Source organism: Sciurus vulgaris (assembly GCF_902686455.1).
Source record: "Sciurus vulgaris genome assembly, chromosome: 4".
Taxonomy (NCBI): Eukaryota; Metazoa; Chordata; class Mammalia; order Rodentia; family Sciuridae; genus Sciurus; species Sciurus vulgaris.
The window spans coordinates 40,310,140-40,330,493 of NC_136464.1; the positions used below are offsets into that span (position 1 = coordinate 40,310,140).

The window sequence follows — 20,354 nt, forward strand, 5'->3', positions numbered from 1 at the left end:
GTTTTGGTTTGGGGTTTGCAGTCAAGAAAACTTAATGGAGTCAGGCACGGTGGCACACATCTTTAATCCCAGAATCTTGGGAGGTTAAAGCAGAAAGATCACAACTTCAAGGCCAACCTATACAACATAGCAAGACCCTGTCTCAAAATAAAATTTTCAGAGGGTTGGGGATGTAGCACAGAGGTAGAGCACTTGGTTAGCCTATGTAAGACTCTGGATCCAATTTCCAGTGGGAAAAAAAAAATCCCTAAAAGAGGAACTGTTAAGTAGGAATGTTTTAATTATGAATAAAGGCACAGAGAAAAGTTTTACTCATGGTCTGTACACTCTGAAATGTCTGCAAATAACTTTTTTCACACTTCAGAAATCTCTCTGGCCCATGCCCATAGATAGCAAAATTGCAGCCAAGATGTATGTGGTAGCTGGTCAGCGCAAGAACAGGTGGTGAGACTGCAAAATAGAACCTGGAGAGGATAGCTAGCTCTCTTCTGAGGGAAAAATATATATATTTAGTGAAAGTTCTGATTACTCTGGTTCTACAAATATTTGTGAATCTTTTCCCTAGACTATAGGCCTAGGACTGCACCTGTTTATCTTGGTTTCAAAGAGGGGGAGTTGCTTGCTGTCCCCAGAACAGGGAAAGTCACCACGAGTACTTGCATTGGCTATAAGGAGGTAAAGTGCACACTGTGATTAGCAATCAGCATCAGCATCACCTGGAAACTTGTTAGAAATGCAAATTCTCAGGCCCCATCCTAGACTGATGGAACCAGAAACCCATGTATTAATAAGCCTTCCAGACAATCCCTGTGAATTGTAGTCTGAGAACCATATCATATGTTGAAAGTAAAGGAAAATACTTTGACTTCCATAAAATGAAATACTATGCTTTTCCATTGAGATTATTTCTTAATTGATACTCTATTTTTGTTTTGTATCTAGTGAAGAATGTTTGACTAGAGTTCTGTTTACCTAATGAGCTGGAGGCTAGTCCAATAGTGTTCACACCTATATGACCTGTAATTTGTGAATAATGTGCTCCCACCTGTACAGCATTCACTCCTTTACTCATTCATGCATAGACATAATTAAAGGAATCCTTCCAATAACCTAAAAAGATATAGTTAATAAAACAGTTCATTCATATTCTTTTTGCAAACATTGCTATAGTCTGGAAGAGTGTCCCCCTCAAATGCCCATGTGTTAAAGTCTAGGTGTCTAGAAGTGACACTATTGGGAGATAGATCTAGTGGAAGGAAGCTAGGTCATTGGAAGCATGCTTTTGAAAGAGATATTGGGATCCTGTTCCCTTTCAGTATCTTTCTTTTCTTCCAGGCCACTATGAGGTGAGCATCTTCCTCTGCCACATCCTCCCCATCATGTTGTGCTTCCCTGCCACAGACCCAAAGGCAGTGGAGCTAAATAACCATAGACTGAATCTTCTGACACCATGAGCCAAGGTAAACTTTTCCTCTTTAGTTGATTATTTCAGTTATTTTGTTATAGTAGTGAAAAGCTGACTAACATGAAAATTAATTCAACACTATTTCATTTTGCTGTGGTTTGAATGTGTCTCCCAAAGTTCATATGTTGGAAACTAGATCCCCAATGTAGCAGTATTGGAAGATGAGGCCTAAGGGAGATGTTTGGGTCATAGGGCCCATTGACCTGAAATGAATGGAGTAATGACATCACTATGGGAGTGGATCCTTACAAAAGGACATATTTGAGCCCCCCTCTTTCAATCTCTTTTTGCTCTTCCACCACAGAATGACTTAGCAAGAAGGTCCTAGCCAGATGCATCCCCTCAATCTTGGATTTCCTAGTGTCCAGAACTGTGAGCCCATAATTGTCTGTCCAATATACATTACCCATTGATCTAGTTTGAATCTTTCATGTACCTTGAAAAGCTCATATGTTAGGCAAGGTAAGAATGTTTAAAGGTGATATGATTAGATTATGAGAGCTATAACCGCAACAGTAGATTAATCCATTGTATGGATTAATAATCTGAGTGAATTACTAGATAGTAACTGTAGGCAGGTGAGGTGTGGCTAGAGGAGGTGGATCACTGGGAGCGTGCCTGGGAAGGATGCATCATCTCTGTGGTTCCTTCCTGCCCACCTCTCTGCTTCCTGACTCCACCATGAACTGAGCAGCTTTCCTCTGCTAGGCCCTTCCCCCATGATGTGCTGCTTCATCTTGGGCCCAGAAAATGGAGTTGCCATTCTATGGACTGAGACCTCTGTAACCATGAGCCCCAAATAAACTTTCCTTCTCTATGTTGTTCTTTTTAGGTATTTTGGTCACAGTGGCAAAAGGCCAACATATCCTGAATGTAGTATTCTGCTATAATAGAACAAAATAGACTATGACATTTTTAATGTTAATATTTTGAGAGTACAATTGCACTGTTTTTGATTGGGTACTTGATAGAAGTAAATGAATTTACTTCTCTGCAGCCCTAAGCAAATAGCCCAAAGAAAATAAACTTACAAATAAACTTATGTAGAGGTAGCTTAGACCCTTATCCCTGTTAGAACAGTAAGGATATTTCATTCACTTATTCTTCATTCATATATTCAACCAATGCTTATGCAGTGCAATGTCTGGGCACCTCTCTAGGCCCTGAGACACATTAGTACAGAAATATCTGTTTTCCTGGAGTTTATGCAAAAGAGAAGAAAATAAACACAACTGTTATGGACTGAATTGTGTCACCCCTCACTCCCCAAATTCCTACCCTGAAACCCTAACCCTCAAGGTGACTATAAAGAGATACAGCCTTAGGGAAGTAATTAAGGGTAATGAAGTAATAAGGGTGAGATCCTAATCTGATAGCACTGATGTCTTTATAGAAGAGGAGGAGACACCAGCGATTCCCCTGCCTGCACACACACACACACACACACACACACTCAGAGAAAAGGCCATGAAAGGGTACAGTGAGAAAGTGCCCATTTGCAAGCCAGGAAGAGAGAGAGAGACCTCACCAGAAACTAATCTTTATGGCACCTTGGTCTTGGACTTTTAGCCTCCAAAATTGTGAGAAAATAGTTTCCTGTTGTTTAAGTCACCCAGTTTGTGATTTTTTTTTGTTGTTGTTGTTGTTATGGCAGTCCAAACAGACTAATGCAATAATAAATAAATTAGATAGCATGTGATAAGTTCTGTGGGGAAAGAAAGCAAGTAGAAAGGGTAAGAATTATATACGGGGGAGGGAAGGGACCCAAGGTCTAACAGCTGCTGAGTAATACAGCTGGGAAACCTCTCTATGCTTCAATTTTGTCATTGTTAAAATAGGAACTATATCAGTACTTACCATACAAGGCTTATTGAAGATTAAGTAAATTATTGTGTATAAAGGCCAGAGAATAGTGCCTGGCACAAAGTAAATGTCCATTAAGGGAGAGTCATCCCTACGTACTACTGCCACCACTACTATTTGGGAATGGCATTTACTTCTAAGGCCAGGGGTCGCTTACTTAAAACTGTCTATGCTCTACTGTGGAGCACTGACTGTATAGTACTGTCAGGTATTGGTGGATGCCACTGAGCTGCTATATCAGATTCTTTTTATCTTCTTTCCAGCCAGGATGCTACTTTAGAAGAAGAACAATTAGCATCTCTGTATAAAGGGATGCTTCTGCTGCCAAAAGTGCTGGAAAGTTTAACTCAGATTGGATATAGTTTAGAATTGGGGAAGATTAAGGTTTGAAAAAGTGCTCAAAAGAGGAAAAATACTGCTCTCATAGGGCTCTTAAGTTTGTATAAGTTTAGCTGCTATAACAAAGATGCTCAAGAACATAAACAACACTATAGAAGAGGTTTATTTCTTGTTCACATAAGCATCCAAGGTTGGTGTTCCTGGACAGCTGGTAGTTCTTCTCAGTACAATGATCCAAGGACACAGATTTCTTGCAACACTTCCTTTCATATTCCATTAAGAAGAGTTAGTATAGTCTCTCCTACACAGAAAGGGAGGCTGGGAAATGTAGTTCCTGACTAGGATTCCTTTGTCTCAGTGACAACTTTGTGTTACAGAAGATGAGCACTGATTTGGGTGGATCATGTGCTGTTTCTGCCACAATACCCTACACTGACTCTAAAGATCCACATGTACCCTTCCTCCCAAACACAGAATATACTCAGACCTTGTTCAAAGGAGCCCACCCAGAATCAAGGCAACCACTGCCCTCAGCAGGTGGTCAGGAATCTCTGAGGCACTGTCCTCTCCAATGGTCCTGGTAAGATTCTTTGTGGTCTGGAGATTGAAAAAACAAAAACTAAGACTAAAAGTCTAGATACGGTGAGATAATTCATATATATTATGTGCAGTGCTAGTGCAGGATAGCAAGAATCACACCCAATTGAAGAAAGAGAATATGGAAAAATCTTAGAGATCTTAAGCCATGGCAGTGATGAGACTCTGCTGGATGAACATTTTGAAGATCTCTACCCTGGCAATGGTGAAAGTTTCTTGATTCGACCCTGGTTCTGTCATCTGATAGAAACTGTCCTGTCATTGTTCTCCAGATACCTAGCTCCATCCTCTGGGAAGTTCTTTTTGACATTCATTCTCATTTTATTCTCATCTTTCCACCATGGGGAAGGGGTTCTGTTTTTGCCGTGTTGCTCCTAGAGCTTCCTGTAATCAAATAGGACCTTTGTTAATAGTGTTCCTTAAGGAGAACATTGATTAATCCCCTCAAAGAATGCCTCCTGCATTTTTCAGTATTTGATTCTCAGAATAAAGAGGTTTTTAAAAATATTTTTGTAGTTATAGGTGGGCAGTATGCCTTTATTTTATTTGTTTATTTTTCTGTGGTGCTGAGGATTGAACCCAGGGCCTCACACATGCTAGGTAAGTGCTCTGCCACTGAGCTACAACCCCAGCCCTGAGAATCAAGAGTTTTAAAAATAGATTATTATGGAAGCATCAGAAAGGAAGAGGGATATGAAAAAGTCCCATAAAGGTACAAGAGACAGCATAAGTGGTTAGAAGAAACGTGTTGAATGTTCAAGGGTTCACTGCAGGTATATGGATTTCTTTGTTTTGAAATGAACAGTAGGAGCATTTCCACTCTGTCATTAGCCACTTCAGCAGGGCTCTGGAAGCCAAACTTCTAAGGTACTCCTGGGTTTTCCCACCAGACTTTGCATATTCCTCTACACTTGTGTGCTTAAGAAAGGGCTGCAGGCAGTGATCCCCACCACTCATTCCAGGCCAAGCACTGCAGGTTAAATTTCCATAATTTTATTATGAAATAAAAGCCCCATTCCCTGCCCTTCTGGAGTTTATCATCTGACTGCAATATTAAATTTGCATGCATCTAAAATGACAGAGAGATGAAAGCCCCCGGGAAATGAATTGCACAGGGAATGCATGAAACTATTCTTGTTTTATTGGAAATCAAAGACACTGGAAGGGCACGTCTGTGCTCAGCAGGAGCACGGTGCTGCTGTGTGCTCTTGAAGTCAGGCATATGCCTTTCAACTTGGAATTCATTTGTCACATTATTTGACACCCATCAGGAGCCCACTAGAAGCTTGTTGCCTAAAAAATTAATTCCCTAACACTGATGACAAAAGAAAAAAAAAACCCAGAGCAGAAAGTCATAGAGGAGTGGTCATTGCAGTCTCTTCAGAGGTGATTGATTGTCCAAATATTGGTTTTGATGAATATAATTATGGATAAGTGAAAAGAGTTAGAGGGCATTTCGTGTGGGCGTGGTTGGTGGTAGAGATTTTCAGACTTGAGTGTGACCTTACGCACATCAGGAATGGAACAGTTCTTAGGAGTGGCTACTGAGGAAGGGATCACAGCATTCTGGTTTGAACTTCTTTGTCTTAAAGTGGGTTTTACTTTGTCTATGTAATATATGTTCTGGGGACAAAATTCAAACAGATATACTGTTGCAAATAAATCTTCCCAGAAAATTAGCTCCCTCTCTAGAGACTACCTTGGAAAGAAAATATCCTTCCCCAAATATTTTATAGCCTACTTGTGATATGCTTTTTTTCCCCTCTTTTTCTTCCTTCTTTCCTCCCTTCATCCTTCTTTCCCTTCCTTCCAACAATGTTAACATGTTATATACACTTCTGCATTTTTATCTATTTATATTTAAGTATATCTTGGAGATAAGAGTTCTACATTTTTACATTTTGAACTGCTTTACTATTATTATTTGCAATAGTTACATGATATCGCACGTATGGAATGTCAAAATCAAGTTAACAAGTCCTTCAATAAGTTATTTTCAGTCCTTTTTAGTTCTTTGTTATCATAAACAAAGCTTCATGAACATCCACGTATATGTCTTTGCATGCTCATGCAAATATTCATAAGACTGGAATTGCTGGGGCAAAGATTCAGGGGCTCTTAATGACAATCAACCATTTCCCTCCTACTATATACTTTATTATTTTAACAGCAACACATAATACGGCCTATTTATCTACATCCTGGTAGTACACTCTTAGGAAATATATTTTCCTTGCAAACTTGGAAATAGCCTCACTTGCAGTGTTGATTTGAGTAGTTTTTTATGAATGATACTGACAATCCTTTCATCTGTATAAAAGCTGTTTTCATTTTCTGCCTGCTCCTGACCTTTGCTTGTTTTTCCCTTGGGCTGATTTTTTTTTGGTCTTGATTTATAAGAACTATTTCAGCATTAAGGAAATTATTTTTTTAACCTAATACTGTGTTGAAATATTATTATTTAGCTTTTCATTTACCTTTTGATGTTTTAAAGTACTGTCTTCATGCAAGATATATTTTAACATATCTATATTTTAACATAGCTGAATTTATTAATAGTTTGGTGTTTTGTTTCATACATATAACCCCCAAACCCCAAGATTTAAAAAATAATATCTAAAGAATTCTTGTGATAATTTTATGATTTCTATTTTATGAACACTAAAAACTGATTTATACAGAATCCATTTTGGAGTTTAAGAAGACAGGCGGTGGGACCAGTCACCAGGGGAGTTCTAGTCTCTTGTTATTGAGCAAATACGGAGGGTCTACTGTGTGCCAGCCAATGTGCAAAGCACCGGGTGAGAGTCACCTGGGGAATCTGGTGCATCATAAGAATAAATCAGGGTCACATAGTCTCAAAGCAAGTGCTTTTGTTAAAGGAGCTTTTGCTCAAAATCCATATGACAGATTATAAATTTCTACGTTGGGATGTATTCTTAGAACCTGGAAGAGAGAGAAACAAGTGAAAAGTCCAGTCATGGGCCCAGCTCTCCCCAGTCGGGGCCCGTCTTCCCTTGCTCCTCCCTCTCACGACTAACAAACCAGTTCTCCTACTTCTCTTTCTTCTTTCCCTCCTCCTCCCTCTGAAGCCCAGAGACCTGGTAGGAAGGTCTCCCTCGGGCCTTCTGCTCTTCTGGGTAGTGGGTCCCACCCTTACCCTCTGAGGTATCATTACTACCCTTCCCATCCAGAGACCCAGAAGGGCCAAATCTGCCAGGATCTGAGGCCGGATTGCCCATCAGGCCTCCCAGTCCTCTCCCAGGGCTTCCAGCTGTCGGAACCCCTTTTCTATTCAGTTCATGGATGAACCTGGACAGTTGCCACCCCACGGCATCCGAGGCATTTTCAGAGAGTCGTTTATTGGCGATTCTTCTTAGGTTTATGATCAGTTTTCCCTTCTCGGTCAATGACCCGTGTATGTTCAAGCCCTCCAGGTAATGGTGGATGGCGGTGGCGTCGCACAGCCTCTGGTACTGCTGGAAGTTGCCATACCGCAGGTGGAGCACTTGTCTCTCGGCAGGAGGGAGATCCCTACTGAATTCCTTCTGGAAGTAATACTCTGCCTCATCGTACTGGCCTGTGATGGCATACAGGCAGGCAAGGTCTGAGCAGGCCCGGGGGAGGTTCACATTCAACTCGACCACTTTCTTAAAATGATCCACGGCATTTTTCAGTATTTCCCGCAGTTTTTCCTCATCCTCATTAGTGGTGCATTTTCTTGACCTCTGTATTTGTCTGATTTTTGCTCTGTAGCAGCATCCAATCTGGAGATGCTGGTAGACATTGTTGGGCACTGATTCTAATGCCTTTTTGAGCAATTCTATAGCTGTGTCCAGGGAACCTTTATTCCGATAATATTTAGCAGCACTACAAAGTACATCTGTTGGACACGGAGTTTTCTTCAAGGCCTTTTCAACCAACTTGTCTCCTTCCACTTCGGCTTTGTTCCTGACCTTTTGAAGAGTCAGAGCCAGGAGAACATTAACATACTGGTTGTTAGGATTCAGCTGGATGGCCTGCCTCAGGAGGTGAATGGTGTTTTCTGTTCGTGCTTCATCACCCAGGCGATACAGAGTGATTGCTAATCCCAGGGAGAACTCAGGATTGGTGGGTTTCCCTTCCAGAGCCTTCTCAAAACACTCCTTCGCTCGTTCATAGTATTTTTCTCCCCATTTTAAAAGTGCCCATCCTTCTTCGCAGTCAATCTCAGGGCATTCGATTCTATAGGAGCTTGCAAATGTCTTGCAGAGATTTTCCACCTTGTTGATGTAAGCCTGCGCTTCTGGGAATCTGCCCATGTGATAGTAAATCCACGCATAGTTCCCCCAGGTGACCAGGCTTCTGATTTTGCCTTGGTGGGCCTGCTGCTGCTGATTAAATTCCTCTGCTCGCTGTAGGTATTCCAGAGCCACCTCATGCTGGCCCCTGAGGTGTTTAACATAGGCAAAGAGATTGTACATGATTGTTTTGAATTCTGTGTTTAGAAATTCTACCTGATCGCGGACTCTGTCTTCTAAATCTTGTAAGGAACTTTCTTCATCATATAAATTCCAGGTAAAGTGACATTTCAGTTGCGGTAAGATATTTTCCAAGGAGTGTTTGGTAATTTCACTACAGGGGAAGAAAAAGGAAGATTTGGGGAATGACAGTGAGCAGTAGCAGGAAGGAGTGCTTTGGGGGCATGGCTACCTGATCACATCTCAGATAGAAGATGAGAAACTTCAGACTCCTTTCATTGTTCTCAAATACTGAGTTCTGAGTCTCGTGCCCTCTTTTTCATTCTGTCTCAAACAAGGTAGTGAAAGAAAATTAATTAATGCACCAGACATGGGGGAAGGAGACATTTTTGTCATACTAACACGAGGAGCCAGTGCTCACCCTGAACAACACTAGCTAATCATTAGCTCAGTAGTTTGGCCAGGCCAACCTAAGAGCAGCAGAGCATTTCCTTCTGCCACAGTTAGATTCGTTCCGAGATTTATTGAAGAATCCGTGTCCTTTCTGCCAATCTGCCCAAACACTTGGAGATCAGTCAATGACCTGCATATGAATAGATATCCCTTAGGAGTCTTTCATAGGGATGGAGTGTGCATAGAAAATTAGCTTATTCAGTTTGGTCCATTGTGAGCATTTTATCCATCTGAGGTTGGGCCTATGAGGAGATGTCTGTCACTGTCCTTATTGATTTGCTTTGCTGAGCTGGCCTGCAGGACAGATTCAAGAACTGAAATAATTCAAATGCTTCCTACTCTTTACCTGGATGGGTACCGCCTGATGCCATAACCCACCACCCTATCCCCTGGTTAGTGGCCAAATCCCCTATAGCCATGAAAACAATAGACATATTGCCTACAGAGAAGGAGAGAGATCTGGAGTAGATGAGAAACACACCAAAAATTCTATTCACAAAAATCAAAGGGAAAACTAGAAACAGAAAATAAATAATATAAGCATCGTTTTTAACAGCTAAAAGGTTCTAACAAATGGTTAAGAAAATTCTAATGTGAACATATATAATTTAAAATTTAAAATTTACCAACATATATATGAAAAAGGTCATTAATAATCAAGGAAATGCAAATTAAATAAACAGTATGTTCAGTTATAATTTTCAAAAAATCAAATCTGACAAGAATATGGTGAATTGGACATTCTCATGCAGGAGTACTCAGAGAACATTTTGACTAGAACTTGTAGGTCATTGTGGCAAAATGTAATAGGTATTTTAGACATAAAAATTTAATTTTTAGGAATGTACAGAACATTAGCTATTCAGACAAAGGTTGTGATGGTCTTTTGATATGTTAACTTTGGTAGGCTGTGGTCCCCAATTATTCATTCAAACACTAATCTAGGTGTTGCTAAGCAAGTATGTAGACAGGATTAAAACTTATAGGTAGTTTATTTAAGTAAGAGAGAGTGTGCTAGATAATTTGGACAGGCCTGAATCAATCAATAAAAAGGCTATAGGAGCAAAGCTGACCTTCTCTAGTCAAAAAATCCTGCCTGATACAGAATAGAAGACACAGAGACAAACCCACATAAATACAGCTATCTCATACTAGATAAAGGCACCAAAAACATTCACTGGAGAAAAGAAGCCTCTTTAACAAATGGTGCTGGGAAAAATGGAAATTCACATGTGACCAAATGAAATTAAACCTTTATCTCTCACCCTGAGCAAAACTCAACTCAAAGTGGATCAAAGACAGACACTAGAACAGAGACCCTACGACTACTTGAAGAAAAAGTAGGCCCCAATCTTCATCATGTTGGCCTAGGATCTGACTTCTTTAACAAGACCCCTAAAGCAGGAGAAGTAAAATCAAGAATCAATAAATGAGATGGATTCAAGCTCAATAGCTTCTTCTCAGCAAAAGAAAAAAATCAATAATGTGAGAGAAAGCCTACGGATTGGGAGAAAATTTTTGTCACCTGCTCCTCAGATAGACCATTAATCTCCACGGTATATAAAGAACTCTAAAAACTTAACACCAGAAAAACAATAACCCAATCAATAAATGGGCAAAGGTATTGAACAGACACTTCACAGAAGAAATACAATTGACCACCAAATATATGAAAAAACATTCACCATCTCTAGCAATAGAAAAGAGCAAATGAAAACTACACTGAGATTTCATCTCATTTCAATCAGAATGGCGATTATCAAGAATACAAGCCACAATAAATGTTGGCAAGGATGTGGGGAAAAAGATACACTCATACATTGCTGGTGGAGTTGCAAATTGGTGCAACCATTATGGAAAACAGTATGGAGATTCCTCAGAAAACTTGGAATGGAACCACCATTTGACCCAGCTATCCCACTCCTTGGTCTATACCCAAAGGACTTAAAATCAGCATACTACAGAGATACAGCCACATCAATGTTCATAGCAGCTCAACTCACAATAGTTAAAGGAACTAACCTAGGTGCCCTTCAACAGACAAACGGATAAAGATAATGTGGTACTTATACCCAATGGAATATTACTCAACTTTAAGGAAGAATAAAATTATGGTATTTGCTGGTAAATGGATGGAGTTGGAGAATATCATGCTAAGAGAAATAAGACAAACCCAAAAAACCAAAGGCCGAATGTTTTCTCCAATATGCTAATGCTAATTCACAATAAGGAGCGGGGGGCACTAGGGAAGACTAGAGCTACTTTAAATTAGGTAGAGGGAGTGAAAGGAGGGGGAGGGGCATGGGGGTAAGAAGGATAGTAGACTGAAACAGACATTATTACCTCATGTGCACACATGACTATGTGACCAATGTGATTCTATAACATGTACAATCAGAAAAATGAGAAATTATACTCCATTTATGTATAATTTATGGAAACATATAAATGCATTCTAGTGTCATGTATAACTAATTAGAACAAATAAAGCATAAAAAATTCAAAAAAAGAAAGAAAGAAAGAAAGAAATCCTGCCTGTGGACAGCAGCTTCAGCCTGCGCCCCAGGGTTCCAGCCTGCCTTTCTGGATGGCTCGTCCAGTGGATTTAAAATAGTCTCTCGGCCCCCACAGTCCTATAAGCCAGTTCTTTGTAACAAATCTCTTAAGACATATCTCCTATTGCTTTCATTTCTCTGCTTAAATCTCAGTTGACTAAAAGATTAATAAACTAAGGAGGCTCAATGAAGAGGTAGTTACAATTGCTTAAAATTCTCAACAAACTAGATGATGTTCTATATAAAAATATTTTTAAAAGCCAGATGCTGTGGTGCACACCTGTAAACCCAGCAGCTTGGGACGCTGAGACAGGAGGATCAAGAGTTCAAAGCCAGCCTCAGGAAAAGCAAGGTACCTAAGCAACTCAGTGAAACCCTGTCTCTAAATAAAAAATAAAACAAAAAACAAAACAAAACAAAAAATCCCCTGACTCTAAATACAAAATAGGACTGGGGACATGGCTCAGTGGTGTAGTCCCCCTAAATTTAATCTCCGGTACCCCCCCAAAATTAAAGTATTGTAGGACTAGCAATTGAACATGATACTACTCTAGTTCCTTCCTCAAAACCCACTAAAATGACATGGTTTTATCTCTCACCCTGAGCAAAATTCAATTCACAAGAAAAAGAAAAGAGGAGTACAAAACACAACAAAAATTTGAAGACTCTGAAAGAGTTAGATAAGCAGTAATTGCTCATCAAACTCAAGAAAAGTAAATCTGACAACGTTGGGAGAAATTTTAAAAAGCAACGTAATTTATAATTCAGAATTCTTCAAAGGCTCAAGCATTGGTAGCACAGGGTGCTGCAGAAGTGTGTGTGTGTGTGTGTGTGTTTTGAAAGAACTTCTATGACAGAAAAGCAATTTATAATGCCTAAAATCTTAAAAATCAAGAACTACCAATATATTATTTAAGTTATAGCAATAAATAACATAATCGTCACTAAATGAGTTACACAGTAAATAGTTACCTCTGGAGAATGGGAAATAGGGTGGAATGGAGGTGGGGGGTTGCTATTTCCCATACCTTTTACAGATCATGTTGACTATTTAAATGGTGTGCCCGTATAAATTTGATAAAGCTGAAAAAAAAAATGGATCTGGAATGGGTGAGGAAGAAAAGGAGAAAGGAGAGGGGAAGGAAGGAATGAAGGAAAGAAGGAAAATCTGTATATATACATATACACACACATACATATACTCACACAACTTTTTTTTGGAAAAGTTTTCAAAGTTGATGTATATTACATTTAGTTTAATCTTAATACATACTTTATATGTATTATATATATAATACTATATGTACATATATATAATACTATATATATCTATCTATCTAGATAGATAGATAGATAGATAGATAGATAGATAGATTAGTTTTTCTTCTGGTTGGTGATATAAGGGGAAATACTAATTTTCCCCTAATACTTTGTTTTCCCAACATTTCTTTAGGGTGCTTTCTGTATTTTTATTATGAGAAAAGTCTTTGATAATTCTAGTTTGCCCTTTTAATTTTTAAAGACCACTGAAGATTTAAAACAAAACAGAAAGAGAAGGGAATGGATATTGGGGCCGATCACGCCCAGCTTCTCCGGGGGCCTTCAGCGGTAGAGATCCTAGCTCAGCGACAGACTGCGCGGTTCCTCAGACACGACTTGCTGCATCTCGTCAGTCCATCCCTTACCAGCGCGGCCAGTGCTGAGCTCTGATAAAGAAGTACGCCACCTTTAAAAATCATAATGAAATAACCTACGCTTCTGACGGCCTTTCAGATGAAGAACAGAAAAAAAAAAAAAAAAAAAAGAGTCTGCAAGAACATTTCTGCCCCTTCTGCATCCTTTACTGATAAAGACGTGGCCGCCACGAGGGATCAGGCTAGCCCGCCCCTTCCCCTCCCCCTCCGCCAACACCGCACGCGACCTTCCTCCCAGTGCCCAGTCTTGGCCACTTCCAGTTTAGGATTTCTAAAAGCTTCCCTTAAGGGAAGTCTGTAGGTGCCCAGATGTGCCACAACTTAAAATGCCAGATTGGGGGGTGGGGGGAGATAATTCTCCGGATTATGGCATGTTGCATATTTAAGTAGATGTCAAAATCCGACACTTCAGACAAATCTGCTTTGAGATTTTCAAAGGCATTATAGACAATATGAAGGAATCAATACAACAAGAAGAAAAAAATCCTTTACCTCATGGTGGCTGCCCTGGTCCTGCAGTTTTCTGGCGAAGGCTGATTTGCTGTTCAGAAATCTGCCTGAGCTGACTGCAGAGCGCTGAGGGAAGGAAGCACCGCGCTGTTGGTGAAGAGCGCCTTTATGTGTATTTGCAAATATGAAATGGAATATTATCCTGGCGAGTACTACTAACTTTCTACTACACTGGTTTTCTGCTGTAGGAAAAGGAGACTTTAACAGGGAGAGCTTTGACTTTTCTGGTTGGGGACTCAACTGAGATGGAGTGTTTTGGAGGAAATGTGCAAGGCAAAGGGACATTTACTAGAGGGAGGATCAGCAATGTAGCCTTGGGAGAATTAGAAATCTAAAAAATAACCATTGGACGAGGATGGTTTCTGGAGAAATGCCACCACTAGCTTATAGGGATCAAAAAAATTTTTTTTTTTTTTGCTTAGAACTTCATTCAACTCCCCTAATTTAGTGCACTTGACACCATGTGAGATAGGGTCATTAACCAGAATGAGAGAAGACTACGCTATGGTAAAGTACCCGTGGGTTCAATCTCCAGACAATCAGTTAATAATCAGTTAATTCAGAGTTTATGCAGCCTGCCCAAGGAGGAAAGTCCAGGTCTATCTGACTCTTACATTCTCACTTGTTCATCGTGCTTAAGAGCAAAGACTCTGGATCTAAATTACACGGGTTCCAATTTCTGCTCTGCCTTTCACTACTTGTGTCAACTTGTATCTGTTCTTCATCTGTAAAGAGAACAGTAGTTCACATGAACAAGTTATTTGGAACCCTTAGAATGGACCCCAGCACAGAATGGCTGCAAAGGGAGTGTCTGCTCTTACTGTTTTATGTTTGGAATGAGTTTTGGCATTGGCTCTAGTTCCTGACTCTGTCACCAACTGCCTTGACAGACAAATCATAAAGCATGCCTCAGTTTTATTCTCAAAGAAATAAACTAATTGGCCTGGATGATCCTTCAAGGACCTTTCTCAGTATAAAAATCTGTGACTATAAAATCTCATGGATCTATGTCCTGGAATCTAGTTCCCACCATATGTACAAGTTCTCAATACCTGGCCCTAAGATGAATCAGGCCTCATAGCCCAAGGGTGTGTTATTGCTAAAGACCATCATTCATCCTACCTACATCTAATGCCTCCTCTAAAGTAGACTTTCATGTCCTAAACTGGTTCCAAACTGAGATGTCTTCATCAGTTATCAAGTTGAAAAAGGCAGGTAAAGTGTAGTGGTGACATGCTTGTTTCTGGACTCTTGATGCTTGAATTCAATTCTGTTCCTCCACTTACCAATTGTTTGACCTTGAATAATTACTTGAGCTGAACCTTAATTTCTACATCTGTAAAGTATAGGTATAAATACAAACCTTTTAGTGTTAAAGAGAAATTTTGCAGCAGGCATTTGTTTAAAATGACTTGGCAGACTGATAAAGACTATGGAAATAAGGGAGAGACACTATTGCAGGAGGGGAGGGAGATGGAACTCTGAACACAAATGTGGATTTATAGGCAACAGACAGTGGAAGAGAGTAGAAGGAAAATTACTAAAAGGAACTTGACTGGATATCAAGGATTAGAGAAGAGGAACTTAACTAGATATTAAGGGTAGAGGACATTCTTGACAAGCTTGTTTATCAAGATTCTTTCCTAAAACTGAACTCTACAGGCCAAAGTCAAGGCCAAGTCAAGGAGATGGCTCTGGCCAGAAAGGAAACTGATTAAAGTTTGGTCAAGGAGGAAATCTTGGCCAAGAGTTATACTGAGTACTTAGCAAATAATTACCTTTCATCAGAACTAGCCACTTGGGTACTTACTTATTTATTTATTTTTTTTATTGTAAACAAATGGGATACATGTTGTTTCTCTGTTTGTACATGGCGTAAAGGCATACCATTTGTGTAATCATAAATTTACATAGAGCAATGTTGTTTGAATCATTCTGTTATTTTTTCCCTTCCCCCCACCCCTCCCACCCCTCTTTTCCTTCTACACAGTCCTTCCTTCCTCCATTCTTGCCCCCCTCCCTAACCCTAACTATAACCCTCACACTAACCCCTTCCTCCCCCCATTATGTGACATCATCCACTTATTAGCGATATCATTCGTCCTTTGGTTTTTTGAGATTGGCTTATCTCAGCATGATATTCTCCAATTTCATTCATTTGCCTGCAAATGCCATCATTTTATCATTCTTTATGGCTGAGTAATATTCCATTGTATATATATATATATATATCACAGTTTCTTTATCCATTCATCAATTGAAGGACATCTAGGTTGGTTCCACAATCTGGCTATGGTGAATTGAGCAGCTATGAACATTGATGTGGCTATATCTCTGTAGTATGCTGATTTTAAGTCCTTTGGGTATAGGCCAAGGAGTGGGATAGCTGGGTCAAATGGTGGTTCCATTCCAAGTTTTCTAAGGAATCTCCACACTGCTTTCCAGAGTGGCTGCACTAATTTGCAGCCCCACCAGCAATGAATGAGTGTACTTTCTCCTCACATCCTCTCCAACACCTACTATTGCTTGTATTCTTGATAATCGCCATTCTAATTGGGGTGAGATGGAATCTTAGGGTGGTTTTGATTTGCATTTCTCTTATTACTAGAGATGCTGAACATTTTTCCATATGTTTGTTGATTGCTTGTAGATCTTCTTCTGTGAAGTGTCTATTCATTTCCTTAGCCCATTTGTCAATTGGATTATTTATATTCTTGGTGTAAAGTTTTTTGAGTTCTTTATAGATTCTGGAGATTAGTGCTCTATCTGAAGTCTGAGTGGCAAAGATTTTCTCCCACTCTGTAGGCTCTTTCTTTGCATTGCTGATAGTTTCCTTTGCTGAGAGAAAACTTTTTAGTTTGAATATATCCCAGTTATTGATTCTTGCTTTTATTTCTTGTGCTATGGGGGTCCTGTTGAGGAAGTCTGGTCCTAAGCCGACATGTTGAAGATCTGGACCTACTTTTTCTTCTATAATCTGCAGGGTCTCTGGTCTGATTCTGAGGTTCTTAATCCATTTTGAGTTTAGTTTCGTGCATGGTAAGAGATATGGGTTTAGTTTCATTCTGTTGCATATGGATTTCCAGTTTTCCCAGCACCATTTGTTGAAGAGGCTATCTTTTCTCCATTGCATATTTTTGGCACCTTTGTCTAGTATAAGAAAATTGTATTTATTTGGGTTTGTGTCCTTGTCCTCTATTCTGTACCATTGATCTACCTTTCTATTTTGGTACCATACCATGCCGTTTTTGTTACTATTGCTTTGTAGTAGAGTTGAAGATGTGGCATTGTGATACCCCCTGTTTCACTCTTCCTGCTAAGGATTGCTTTAGCTATTCTGGGTTTCTTATTCTTCCAGATGAATTTCATAATTGCTTGCTCTATTTCTGTAAGGTACATCATTGGGATTTTAATTGGAATTGCATTGAATCTGTATAGCACTTTAGGTAGTATGGCCATTTTGACAATATTAATTCTGCCTATCCAAGAACATGGGAGATCTTTCCATCTTCTAAGGTTTTCTTCAATTTCTTTCTTTAGTGTTCTGTAGTTCTCATTGTAGAGGTCTTTCACCTCTTTTGTGAGATTGATTCCCAAGTATTTTATTTTTTTCAAGGCTATTGTGAATGGGGTAGTTTTCCTAATTATTCTTTCCAAAGATTCGTCACTTATGTATAAAAATGCATTGGGTTTATGTGCATTGATCTTATATCCCACTACTTTACTGAATTCACTTAAGAGTTCTAAAAGTTTTCTGGTGGAATTTCCTGGTTCCTCTAAGTATATAATCATATCATTAGCAAATAGGGATAGTTTGAATTCTTCTTTTCCTATTTGTATCCCTTTAATTTCTTTGGTCTGTCTAATTGCTCTGGCTAGAGTTTCAAGGACGATATTGAATAGAAGTGGTGAAAGAGGGCATCCCTGCCTTGTACCAGTTTTTAGGGGGAATGCTTTCAGTTTTTCACCATTTAGAATGATATTAGCCATGGGCTTAGCATAGATAGCCTTTACAATATTAAGGAATGTTCCCACTATCCCTATTTTTTCTAGTGTTTTGAGCATGAAGGGGTGCTGTATTTTATCAAATGCTTTTTCTGCATCTATTGAAATAATCATGTGATTCTTGACTTTAAGTCTATTGATATGGTGAATGACATTTATTGATTTCCTGATGTTGAACCAACCTTGCATCCCTGGGATGAAACCCACTTGATCATGGTGCACTATCTTTTTAATATGTTTTTGTATGCGATTTGCTAAAATTTTGTTGAGAATTTTTGCGTCGATGTTCATTAAGGATATTGATCTGAAATTTTCTTTCCTTGATGTGTCTCTGTCTGGTTTAGGTATCAGTGTGATATTGGCTTCATAGAATGAGTTTGGGAGGGTTCTCTCCTCTTCTATTTTACGGAATACTTTGAGAAGTATTGGAATGAGCTCTTCTTTAAAGATTTTTGTAGAACTCGGCTGAGAATCCATCTGGTCCCGGACTTTTCTTTGTTGGTAGGCTTTTGATGACTTCTTCTATTTCGTTACTTGAAATTGGTCTATTTAAATTGTGTATGTCCTCCTCGTTCAGTTTAGGCAATTCATATGTCTCTAGAAACCTGTTGGTGTCGTCAAAATTTTCTATTTTGTTGGAATATAGATTTTCAAAACAGCTTCTAATTATGTTTTGTATTTCAATCGTGTCTGTTGTGATATTTCCTTGTTCATTACGAATTTTAGTGATTTGGGTTTTCTCTCGTCTTCTCTTTGTTAGTGTGGCTAAAGGTTTATCAATTTTGTTTATTTTTTTGAAGAACCAACTATTTATTTTGTCAATTTTTTGTATTGTTTTCTTTTGTTTCAATTTTGTTGATTTCAGCTCTGAGTTTATCTATTTCCTGTCTTCTACCTCTTTTGGTACTGGTCTGTTCTTCTTTTTCTAGGGCTTTGAGCTGTAGTGTTAGGTCGTTTATTTGTTGAGTTTTACTTCTTTTATTAAATGCGCCGCATGAAATAAATCTTCCTCTAAGTACTGCTTTCATAGTGTCCCAGACATTTTGGTATGATGTTTCTTTGTTCTCATTTATCTCTAAGAATTTTTTAATTTCCTTCCTAATATCTTCTGTTATCCATTCATCATATAATAGCATATTGTTTAATCTCCAGGTGTTGGAGTAGTTTCTGTTTTTTACTCTTTCATTTATTTCTAACTTCAATCCATTATGATCTGATAGAATACAAGGTAGTGTCTCTATCTTCTTGTATTTGCTAACATTAGCTTTGTGGCATAATATATGGTCTATTTTAGAGAAGGATCCATGTGCTGCTGAGAAGAAAGTGTATTCACTCTTGGTTGGATGGTATACTCTATAAATGTCTGTTAAGTCTAAATTATTGATTGTGTTATTGAGATCTATGGTTTCTGTTTTCAATTTTTGTTTGGAAGATCTGTCCAGTGGTGAGAGAGGCATGTTAAAATCACCTAGTATTATTGTGTTATGGTCTATTTGGTTTCTGAAATTGAGAAGGATTTGTTTGACATACATGGATGACCCACTGTTTGGGGCATAGATGTTTATGATTGTTATATCTTGCTGATTTATGCTTCCCTTAAGCAGTATGAAATGTCCTTCTTTATCCCTTCTGGCTAACTTTGGCTTGAAGTCCACATTATCTGAAATGAGGATGGATACTCCAGCTTTTTTGCTGAGTCCATGTGCATGGTATGTTTTTTCCCATCCTTTCACCTTTAGTCTGTGGGTATCTTTTTCTATGAGGTGAGTCTCTTGCAGGCAACATATTGTTGGATCTTTCTTTTTAATCCAATCTGCCAGTCTATGTCTTTTGATTGATGAATTCAGGCCACTAACATTCAGGGTTATTATTGAGATATGATTTGTATTCCCAGTCATTTGGTTCATTTATTTAATTTAATTTAATTTATTTATTTATTTGACACGACTTGGTTCCTCCTTTATTTGACAATTCCTTTAGGATAATTCCTCCCTTTGCTGATTTGCTTCTTTGTTTTTCATCTCTTCCTCATGGAGTATTTTGCTGAGAATGTTCTGTAATGCTGGCTTTCTTTTTGTAAATTCTTTTAGCTTTTGTTTATCATGGAAGGATTTTATTTCATCGTCAAATTTGAAGGTAAGTTTTGCTGGGTATAAGATTCTTGGTTGGCATCCATTTTCTTTCAGGGCTTGGTAAATGTTGTTCCAGGCCCTTCTAGCTTTTAGGGTCTGGATTGAAAAATCTGCTGATATCCGTATTGGTTTTCCCCTGAATGTAATTTGGTTCTTTTCTCTCACAGCCTTTAAAATTCTGTCTTTATTTTGTATGTTAGGTATTTTCATTATAATGTGCCTTGGTGTGGGTCTGTTATAATTTTTGTGTATTTGGAGTCCTATAAGCCTCTTGAACTTGA

General features: G+C 38.8%; 1 protein-coding gene and 1 long non-coding RNA gene across 3 annotated transcripts in view; both read right to left on the bottom strand.

Annotated features, from left to right (window-relative positions):
- The window catches only part of LOC306660140, a 292,372-nt gene that overhangs the window by 218,203 nt on the left and 53,815 nt on the right, over nucleotides 1-20,354 (bottom strand). The gene's annotated exons all lie outside the window — the stretch shown is intronic.
- The window catches only part of LOC306660107 (interferon-induced protein with tetratricopeptide repeats 2-like), a 44,173-nt gene continuing 29,767 nt past the window's right edge, over nucleotides 5,949-20,354 (bottom strand). Inside the window, exons 3-4 of one of the 2 annotated variants that reach the window (XM_079138242.1) lie at nucleotides 13,919-14,002; nucleotides 5,949-8,878 (exon numbers count right to left, since the gene is read on the bottom strand). In XM_079138242.1, the coding sequence (XP_078994368.1) occupies nucleotides 7,318-8,878; nucleotides 13,919-13,923 (1,566 nt within the window). In that variant the 5' untranslated portion in view covers nucleotides 13,924-14,002 and the 3' untranslated portion in view covers nucleotides 5,949-7,317. The remainder of the gene's footprint in view (nucleotides 8,879-13,918; nucleotides 14,003-20,354) is intronic. The other variant, XM_079138241.1, reaches the window with a different exon arrangement.